This window comes from Cephus cinctus, unplaced genomic scaffold (genome assembly GCF_000341935.2).
Source record: "Cephus cinctus unplaced genomic scaffold, Ccin1 Ccin1_scaffold0231, whole genome shotgun sequence".
NCBI classification, from domain to species: domain Eukaryota; kingdom Metazoa; phylum Arthropoda; class Insecta; order Hymenoptera; family Cephidae; genus Cephus; species Cephus cinctus.
The window spans coordinates 19,144-30,528 of NW_014332947.1; the positions used below are offsets into that span (position 1 = coordinate 19,144).

The 11,385-nt window shown below is 32.6% G+C and overlaps 1 protein-coding gene across 3 annotated transcripts in view; it reads right to left on the reverse strand.

Moving 5' to 3' along the window:
* LOC107265715 (patj homolog) overlaps window positions 1-9,412 on the reverse strand; it is an 18,700-nt gene extending 9,288 nt beyond the window's left edge. For 2 of the 3 annotated variants that reach the window (XM_025082964.1, XM_025082965.1), the window contains exons 1-5: window positions 9,353-9,412; window positions 8,609-8,676; window positions 7,795-8,177; window positions 7,571-7,696; window positions 7,300-7,415 (exon numbers count right to left, since the gene is read on the reverse strand). In XM_025082964.1, the coding sequence (XP_024938732.1) occupies window positions 7,300-7,415; window positions 7,571-7,696; window positions 7,795-8,177; window positions 8,609-8,624 (641 nt within the window). In that variant the 5' untranslated portion in view covers window positions 8,625-8,676; window positions 9,353-9,412. Of the gene's footprint in view, window positions 1-3,575; window positions 3,788-7,299; window positions 7,416-7,570; window positions 7,697-7,794; window positions 8,178-8,608; window positions 8,677-9,352 lie in introns of those variants that run through there. The other variant, XM_015735444.2, reaches the window with a different exon arrangement.
* Window positions 9,413-11,385: the final 1,973 nt, after the last annotated feature.

Sequence of the window (11,385 nt, forward strand, 5' to 3'; positions counted from 1 at the left end):
CCCTCCTCCTCGCCCATGTAGAGGCAACCATTACCCATTTCAGAAAAATTAAGTATTCTGTGTTCACCGCGTGTAAAAGATCGTAGGCTTACAGCCACTCACAAATGTATGCAAAGAAGCCAAAGGATCTTGACTAGCCTGTGTTATTTTTTCCCACGTGGTTTGAATGTGCGCATCAAAATGGGCCGCAAGAAAACCAATTCAGCATAAAAATATTTTCATTACAATAAAGACCGCAATAAATCAACTTGCAAGCTTTGCAATTTAGATCTCATGGTATGAATAGACACAGATAAATATACCAATTACGGGAATTTCACGTTAAGTCAATCCTGGATATTGAAACGCAATATTAAACTGCCTCTAACCACATGTATGTATACATATAGAAGTTCTGTGTAAAAACAATTTTCTGAAAATTTTTCCTACTTCAATAAAGTGATTGATATGATTGTGAATAAATATATGGGTCAGCATGAAAGTAATGAGACAGTAGAAAACTCAACACATGTCCTTTTTTAAATTAATTGTTTTTGGTCATATTCTAATATGTTGTAGAACATTCTAGATACTTCCGCTCTGTGGGTATATACAATAGAATATGGTAAAAAACAATTAACTTAAAAAAGAACATGTGTTGAGTTTTCTAGAGTATCTCATTGCTTCTATGCCAACCCAATAGTATATAACATGATGATGTTTCTAACAGGATTTTATATCATATAGATTGCTAATGATAACAAAACGACGATATTAAATTCATAATAGCCTTTAATGTGCAAGTTAATATTGAACTTACGAATAATGCCAGAAGTATGAATTGCTTTACTAGAATTTGTCAATCTTCTCAGAAACATAATTTTCCAAACATATTATTTTTAATCCAATTCGCTAAACGTTTGTAATAATTAATATGAGAGAAATATTAAATGCATTGCAAAATGAAGCACAAATAACATTCTGAATAAGATTGTTTTCTTTTTCTTCATTAATTGGACAATATTTTAATAATTTTATAGAATAAATTATTTCAGAACTTTGGTTCTTATTTCGATGATGTGTGTACAATGCAATGAAAATAAGACTGCTTGTAGTATTTTTTCGACTTCTTCACTTCTAATGTCATCATCTTATATGATTCTCTTATGCTTGTGAGTTTAAAATCTAGGGGTATTGAACGTCAGTTATTTCAGTTCAAGTAATTACTTTGTTTAAGAGCATCACGTCGCCTCTTATATAAGAAACACAATTAGTGATATCAAACTTGGGCAATAAGTAATGGAAAAATGTAAAACAATTATTATTTATTCGTAGCTAATAGTAATTGAAATCTCATTGAACGGATTATTACTTTCTTTAACAACTATATAAACACTGTGACATTTCTTTGGTATGGTATTATATATTTGGGGCATTTGAAACTGAAAAACTAAAATATAAATTATTTTAAAAGATTTTTTTAAAGACTACAATCGTGAGCTATATAATCGGTGCTCTAACGACTTTTCAAATTATAATTGACATATTTTCACTTTGCTTATGGAGATACTGCCGTTGTAGGACGCTGAATGTAACAATTTAAAATTATGTGGGAGATTGGATTTAACGAAGTCGTTTTTTTAATGAAAGTTTTTGTGCGAGACATGCGATCCGTTTCATAGTAGAAACACAGTCATAGCTTAAATTGAAAACCAAAAATAAAGAACAGTTACAAAAAAACTATCTCTTTTCAAAACCAAAACCAAAATCTGTTAAATTCGAAAACCGTAACCAAAGATCGTAAACGAAAAATGATGAATGAATACCTTAAAAACCGAAAATTAAAACCGAAATTCAAGCTTTTCCCGTTGTGAACACCGTAACCGAACCGATATTTCTTTCGGTTACATTGATTTTCTGGCAAAGGACAGCGACCTTGAGAATCCTTTTCATCGCCCAAGTAGGAACTCGCAGTGGTGGCAAATAGGCCAAGCTTGGTCCTGTTCTGAGATGCCAAGTCTTTCCACGTAGAAATGGATCTGGACACACCCTATGTCAAGAAAAGCCCTAGCGAGGAATTCACATGGTTTTCGTATGTGTGACTTGCAATTACGGGCCTAGCCAATTTCCAGCTGGTATAGCAATTCTACAAATTACAGATTACCTATCAGACCCACCATAGTAAGCCTAACCATGACCCTATCAGTGTCGTTATTTGTTTCGTCGAAAGTATGTCCGCTAGATAGCAGGACGTAAACCAATCAACCCGCAAATAAAAAGTATTTCGCAAATGTATAGTATATCGAAGTATCACACTTTAATAAACGTGTATTTGTTCGTAAAAGGCAATATTGACCAAAGTCAGGCATGGGTTTTGACACGTGATGATCGTCTGTGAATTTCAAGGCAACGGTAATGCAGAACATGTGGAAACAATTCAACGGCTCTGACACGCAACATCCTCACTTATACTATTCACTCATTTTTAAAGAGAATGCAGGACACCTAAGACTTTCTCGTCTATTGTCATAGCAATGTTTATGTCATGTTTAACTGTGTATGCCGAGATTTAAGGCGATTTGAGCACATTTCAACTGCTATGCTATTCAATCTGGAGAAACGTAACCGAGTAGAGGATCTTCTCGGCAACTCTACATGATTTTCCACAATAAAGTGTTGTATTTTGTAATGCAACAATAATAGCAAAAGTACGTATACTTTTTTGATTCTAGCGCCTTAAACCAAGCAGGTTTTTTTGGTACAAACAGTATTAGCGTACGTAATGGTTACCCTAAACTTTTCGAGCACATTAAATCTAATCACGACGTCTCTGACCGTCGTTAGTTATATTAGGTAAAAATATATAAACAACGAATATAAATATTCAGAAAACTCTATAGATAATACAGTTTTAGATAATATATCTTCATAGAATCTAGTTAATAATAATTATCTGGTTTTATTTAAGGAAACTAGAAAGATTTTTGACAGTTCAGCTATCAAGGTATTATATAAAAAAGCATTACTGCCGATTTAGCAGCGTACTAAATAGTTTCTCAGAATAGTTCTAATACTGTTAGGACTGATCAGATATCCATAGGATCAAGTATCTGTCTTCTTATCGATTCTCATTTCCCCTACTGATGAGTCTCACAGACTACCAGACCTGTGTGAAGTTACTCCAGCACTTTTCGATTCTTTATTTTTGAAAATTGTGCTGAATTGTGCTACATTTGTGATAATTTGTGCCGTTAATCCAAAGTCGATAACTCTTACGATTTTTGAAAAAATTGAAAAATCGTTGTAGTAGTCCTTCGTTTGTGCTACTCCATAACAGTCGTGAAAACCAGAATTTCGGAAAACTAAATGTTGTGCTGTGTTGTGATACGCGAACCATTTAAAGAGAAAGCAAAATTGACAACGGCCACTTAAAAATAGTCTGTGAAATTAGTCACATTTAATATTCGCACTCAGAATTACCCAGAACCAACAACGTTGACGTGACGGACTATTAATTGCTTTGTTGTTTTTTAAAAATATTTTTATTTTTTATTTTTTTTTGTATTTTTTATATTTTGTTTTACCTTCTTTTTCAAAACTTATAAGATTACTCGAATGTGATGAATCTTCATATTTACACATTTATGCCATCACGTAAATAAGCAGATGAGGAAGAACGGTGTATGTATCGGATTTCTGTTTAGTATTTTTAATCATGTCATCAAATTCAATCTATCTCGTCACTTGATACGCGTAGCCGACATAATTACCTGATCTGCGACTTATTCCACCAAACAAGCTATCACACCTGCAAGAACAAAACAGATGTTTCCTACCTGAATTTCATTTGGAAAATCTGAAAGGCGTTGTTTGTTACAAGATTGATATTCTGCAGGATCACACTCTTCAAATGAAGTTCGCGTAGCACAACACAGCACAACATTTAGTTTTTCAAAATTCTGGTTTTCACGGCTGTTTTGGAGTAGCACAAACGAAGGACTACCACAACGATTTTTCAATTTTTTCAAAAATCGTAAGAGTTATCGACTTTGGATTAAAGGCACAAGTTAGCACAAATGTAGCACAATTTAGCACAATTTTCAAAAATAAAAAAATCGAAAAGTGCTGGGCTAACTTCACACAGGTCTCTACCAGGCACGCAAAGAATTAAAACCATTGATTTATATTTGACAAATCGAAAACTCTGGTCTATGCAAGAGTCAATGCATTTTTGAATTTAAATTATCAATATACATATTACTCGTCCATTAGTTCTATTAAACCCGATACATCGATTATTGAAAAAACAAGGGCACGGAAATATCTATAGAATATATAGTGCCATTATTCGGAAACAATTGTTTAACCCTTCTGCGGTTCTATTTACTGGCAGAAATCAGTAACAAAATAGTTGAATTTTTATCGCAAACGAAAATCCTTACTTTCAGATGATATAATATTTTTCTGAAATGCTGTTTTCAAATTTGTCGTCATTGTTGTGAAGTTCAAAATAGAGCTCACTGAAAGGCGATTCTACGATTCCCACTCCTTGCTCTACTCCTTTCACCGCTAAATTGTAGCAAGAGTAAACGAGAGCGGGTACGCTTCTAAAACACCATTCAACAGTCCTTTTCTAGATATTAGAAGCAATAAGCGCTATTGCGTATTACATATTCCTATATTACAGATTTCATTACACCCACATACATTACTAAAGAAGCGTATAGCAAATTGCGGTCTACTGATCTAGAATATTTAGATAAGCGGGACTTGACAAAATCTAACTTTGGCCATGGCTATTATTAATTACTGAAAAGCTTCAATTTCCACTTTGGTTTATATTAATATGATGCCTGGTTATTAATTAAGTTATGAAGAAGAATGTTACCCCCATGTAACTCGGGATTAACCTTTTGAGCACGTTTCTTTCACCCCGAGTTAACTCGGGTTAAACCGTAGCAGGGTTAAGCATTGTGTCCCAATCGACGACAAATAACAATATTTCCAAGCTATAAACTCACCCTAAAAACCTACATTTGCTACAAGTTAGAAGCCATTGCCATGAGTTTTGGTATATCGCTAACCGTAGTAACTGTACAAGGTCGTAAGAATGACTTAAGGGGCTTATCCCTAATATTCCAGAAACCGATTGAAAAATCGATTATTGCTACAGCTTTTCAAATTCGGTTTTCAATAAAATTATTGGCCTACTAGTATCGTTTTAAAGAGCAAGTTTTATTCAATATTTTAAAAGATTAAACAATTATATCGGATTATTAGTTCACATTTCATAGCAATTCAAACGTAGCCTTATAAACGCGACGTGACATTTATCATTATAATTTCTGACACACTTTTTTCTAAACTATTGAAGCCCGAAATTAAAGTTTGGTCTTAAGATTTGCAGAACGAAATCCTTGCTACGTCCCATACACGTACCAAATACACCATAAAATTGCATTTATGGTTCGTTAAATGACATTGAATGAAATCACTGATTCGTAGAGAGTCGACCGTATATGGTCGGTTTAAGTAAAAATTATATTATGTTAAATTTAAATAATTTAGAATTTTCCTAAAGTTCCGGAGTACTTAGTCACAGTCTCAAGCAATTTGATAGTAACCGATGCAATTATTCAAATTTCCAAGGAGATCTAATTAAACAATATTTTTAATTCCTTATTCTTTTGAGTTCCATAAATTCGTCATGGAGTAATACTAACATCTATATATGTATATAAAGTCATTTGGTGGTTTAGAAGTCAAACAAAGAACAGAGTATTTTAAAAAGTGTAAACAGTGGTAGTAAAAGAACCAGATTGACTGCTTCATTAACAAGACATTAGACAATGAAAATAACCTTAAATAGTAAAAGACAATATTTAAAAAATATTACCTCTACGAATTTTTTAAAGCGGGTACTACGTAATTTTTTCTTATTCTGCGGCAGTCTACTTGTGAACTAGAATACGTGACATAAACATCTTTGAAATAAATGAATTTTGGAAAGTATAACGCATTTCATTAACATTATATAAAACAGAAATAATTTAGTGAAGATAAAAAAATAGCACACTTAAGATAACGATTATCAAGAAATAAGAGAATGTTTTTTAAATCTCATATATATTTCAAGATAAATCCCAAGGTTATATATGATTAACCATTCACTTTATAAGCTTTGGGCGGTATATCCCTTGGTGAGGGATAAGCTTTCACCCTCCCTTACGCGGCTCTGTTTGATTTACCTTCTTCATGGGACCTCATTGAAATTCATTAAATTTCCCCCCTTTGAAATCACTAGGAACCTGTCGATCTCTGTACGTCGTATGCAAAGACCTTGTCACTACTAACGTCAGTTCTATCGATATGAACAAATAACTGACAAGGAAACCCCCCAACCCGACCCCAACGATTTCAATAATTTTTTGATATGTTGTAGTACTCGACAAAATAAGAGACACGTATTTTTTTTTTGTGCTGACATCCACTTTAAAGGGGTGAAAACGACCCCTGAAATTCACCCCCGAAAATCGTTTTTTTATCATATCTCGACTGCTAATTAATATTTTTTAATAAAACCAAGTGGAAAATATTTGTCATAAGAAGTCGAAGATATGAGGTTTGTTAATGACCCAAGGGGTTGCAACCCTTATTTTATATTTTGAAAAAACTATATTTTTTATGCTTTTTTTCTGCATAAAAACCGGGGTATGGGCTCAAAAAAATAAAGAAAAGCGTTTCCATTAACTCTATCAAATATTTCAGTTGGGGTGTTTCAGGATTTTTCAAAGGGATAAAAACCACCCCTAAATTTTACCCCCGAAAATTGTTTTTTATCATATGTCAGATTCTAATTGATATTTTTTAATAAAACCAAGTGGAAAATATTTGTCATAAAAAGTCGAAGATATGAGGTGTGTTTATGACCCAAGGCGTTGCAACCCTTATTTTATATTTTGAAAAAACTATATATTTTATGCTTTTTTTCTTCATATAAACCAGGGTATGTACTCAATATTTATTAATATTTTTTAATGAAACTATGATTAAAAATTATTTTTATAAGATTTATTTCTTTTTCTTCTCTTTTTATAATTAATTGTAAGTCACAGTATTTTATTCTTCAAAGTGTTGACATATCGTCACACGTCTAAAAGGTTTTGATGAACATGACTGTATGTAATACTAGAAATGTTTTATTTGCAGTTTCCTCATAACTAGTAAAGCCTACAAATATCGTTGAGTTCTTACTGTATTAAAACTCTTTTATAGTATCAGACAATTACAATTAAGAAAAAATGGATTATGTATACTTACCACCCAGCAATTCCATTAGGTTGAATCTCCTGCAGAAAGATGCCAAGTTCGCCCTTATCCTTGCTGCGTAATCCGACAACACTGAATCCTAGACTAGTGCCCTCCGGTTTGTATAACTGAAATTAAGAGAAGAAGTATTATTTTTAAACCAGGACATAAAGCTTACGGTTACGATATTAACGTTCTTAAAAGGATAATATTTTTACTTAAACTAATATTACTGTCTCTCTTACATTACAAAAAAAAAATTAATGTAGAAATTAATATATACCTGCACAGTGTAAATCTGGCGACCCTTTGCAGCAGCTTCAATGACTTTCTGAAACTCCTTGGCATATGTTGGTGTAGTTATGGGGGGCATACCCATATCTTCCGATACCAAGCTGGGACTAGTAACCTATGACAAGAGAATGTGCCTTACATGCAACTTGTGTCACAAAAATATTGATATAACTCTAACATTAAAATAATAAATTTGAATAAATATCAATTTACTTGTGCACTAGTATCCTCGCTACTGCTATGAACCAGTTGCGCTACAGGAACTCTTTGATCATCTAGTTCACTGCTGTCTTGATAAATATCCTGGTATGAATTTGGACCCAATGGCTGTGCAGGTGTATTTGGTACAGAAAGTTCCAAATGTCCACCAAGATTAATATCAAAGTCACCAGGTAAAATTGAGGGATGCTGACCAAGCTGTGTATTTAGCTCAGTCAATGAGTCTTGAATAGTTACAATACTGCGGAAAACAGGATCTTCCAGCAACGATATCAAGGCTTTTAAATCCTGGCTAGTATGCATCTGTATCTTTGGGTCATCACAATCCTCCACTCGCTCCTGAACATGTTCCAACAAGTGCAAAGCCGTTGATATATCTAAACAAGAAAAATAATCTCTCTAAGTCTATTGACACATATTTCTTTCCACAATATCAATGTATTGTACTCAAATAATATGCAAGTCGAAAATACATTATAATAATCAAGTAAGGACGATGTGACAATCATTTAAAATTAATATAATTCATATGTAGACATATATTTTCCCACTTAATAACAGTTATTCAGGATAAAACGCAGAATACAACTTCTTCTTGAAGTTAACTATAGATTGTTTAGGTTTTATGCATAAAGCTCTTCAACAAAGAGTCATATTCTTTGGTTTTACCATTATTCAAACCAAACACACAATCCAAAGTTGGCCTATTTATTTGATTTCTATAGTGAAACCAATTACTATCAGTGCGTTAGTATTAAATAACTGAAATATATAGACATATTTATTTTAAAATATATTTCAAACTCACCTGTACTCAGAGACATCTTATCTGTTATAATAGATAACAGTTTTACACAGAAATCAACGAATATAGATCTGGAAAAAAAAACAAAATGAATTATTTTTCTTATTACACTTCGGGCCAAAAAACTAGAAAACTATCTATCCTTGTATAAAAATAAGTAGTATACTAATTTACTTAAAAGAACAAGATGCTCTCAATCTAAACCAACCATTTATTATTTGTTCATAACCAAAGAATAAAGAATTAATAGTAAAATTAATATCTGAATATAATTCAAAGTTCCATTGAGCGTTGTAATGTACAATAATACATAGAATGTGGCGAACAAAATACATACATTTTCCGTAAAACTTTTCAAAGCGTTATTGCTAAATAACTCTGATATCTCCTCAAAAAGCTATTTAACGAAACTTAACCTCAATATACGTAAGAAGAATCAGCTGAATCGATTTTCACACGACAGTCACCCTCTTGCGTACACGACGGGATGCTTCAACGCATGTCCCATAAAAGAAGTCGTTTTCCCCAAATAAGAAAATCAGTTTTAGGTATCAGGCACAAAATTGTATAAATCAATATAAAACTAATCACAAAGTTATATTAACTTTGACTAAAAGACAGAATGCAAATTTAGCGTAAAGTTGTACATTTTCCGATTCAAAATATAACCATTCACAATCAAATTGAACACAAATATGATAAAGGACAATTGTTTACAATAGTGAATATATGGATTTAAAAACTAACCCAAACAGAATATTTTTTTGATATTGAAACACTTGACAGCTGTTCTTTTATGTATATACACCCATCACGTGTCCTCCTTTCTGCGCAAGGTACATTGCGCAGTAGCTTCGTCAGCAGAAATGCATTCATTGATATGTGCGAAATTTACTACCACTACTGAGATCAGAGCTGTGTCCTTATTAATCTAAACCTATCTGAGAGAGATGTAACTACTTTCGCAGTGGTGTCAGTAAACTTTTAAAAGGCACCTCATAATAAAAAATGCAAGCGAACAATTCGACTTGGCAATTGTAAATGGTATTTCTAACCCTGTAATATACTATGCATAACACAATTAGTAAATTTTAAAATATGTGCATACAGTAATACAAAATAATAAGTATAACAGTCAAAATACATACTCAAAGTATAAACGTAACGTAACATACTGGATATTTGTTTGACATCTTACAGAACTCTAGAGTGTTAGAATTCACATCATACAAACGTCGTGTATCGGCATTATTAACGTGTAACAGATATCTGTAAATCTGCAAAGGACATCGTACAGACGTCATTCGGAAGTATATTTATCCCGCATACAGATAATTTTGTCTATCTTTTGCACTTTCTCGTTGTCATTCATAGGATGTATTTTTAATATTTATTTTTACAATTTCTTGACTTAAATAGAATAATCATATATTTAATAAATTCAGTATAGTAAGTGATATTACATTTAAAAAAATATGGCTCCATTTTTGTTCTACCAACAAATTCCGTTACGTTACGTTCTTATGTCTCATTCCATACCATGAATTCCAAAGTACTTACTTTGAATGTACTAATAGTATTCTAATACTATACGTTTGTTATTTTAGGATTTTACCGTAGTTATTTTTGTCAAGTTATTTCTAATATGCTCTATATAGAAAGTTGACGTTGATTTTGAGTTTGAAGACTGGCATAATAAATACAAATTTATATCAAGTAATGTACTAACCCGCCAAGTAATACTCGATAAGGAATCACCTAAACTTTTATTACTTATTGAATGACCATTAAATCATAATTAAACATGAAAAGCAGTAGTAATATAAGAGTAGCAAAGACGTTATAAGAAATTTTGAAAATACAATTATTAAAATGATGGACCAGTGCTAGATCATATAATAGGCAGACATTTAGCGACTTATATACTTGGCATTAATAATATGATTTTAATACTTTTTGCCAGAGGAATTTACAGCATTCCTGTACTTGCCATCGCGTTTTTTACACGTAAGTGTTTTTTGAAGAGATATCACAAATTTTTTTCGTAAACGGGATATATTGAAGGAGTTCTAAGCACTCAAATGTATATTGTTACAAATATAAAATGTAAAAACATTGTGATGTCACTAATTAGAAAAATATATTGCATTGTCCAAAATATTTAAAGACATATAAATTTAATTTATAAATCCATTTCTTTTAGAATTACATAAAAATATATATAAATTTTTAAAGAAAATGTAATCTTAAGCAGATAAGCATCATTAATAGTGTTCAGCTTGTTGAAGTCGTGTGGTAAACGTAAAGGACGAGAGTGTGTAGGATTATTTACGTACCTCAGGCCGTGCGAGCAACATAGAAGATACTATGATGTGAGCGAAACGCCAAAGTGTCGCTCGTTGCGTCCTTTTCGCAGAGCATTAGTGTAACCGAGTCGGCAATCAAGAGACTCGGTCGAGTCTCGCGCCAAGTACAGGCAACCGACTGTACAGGGCACAGCTCGCAGAGACTCTTTACTTGAGTCAACTCTTATACCTGTGTTTGGAACGAAATATCTTATTAACCGCTATACATGAGAAAAAGTTATTGATACGTTCACTATAGGAATTGAGGGTTCTGAATTGATTGCCACCACGTTCAATACGATTTGTGTACGACATCAGGGCGTATTGAGATGGCGAGCGAGATGATTTTATTTCAGTTCCGTCGTCTTCGCACGTCCATCGTATTTTTTTCACGACAGATGGCGCTGACTGCTTTGCCTTCTTTACCTATTTGTA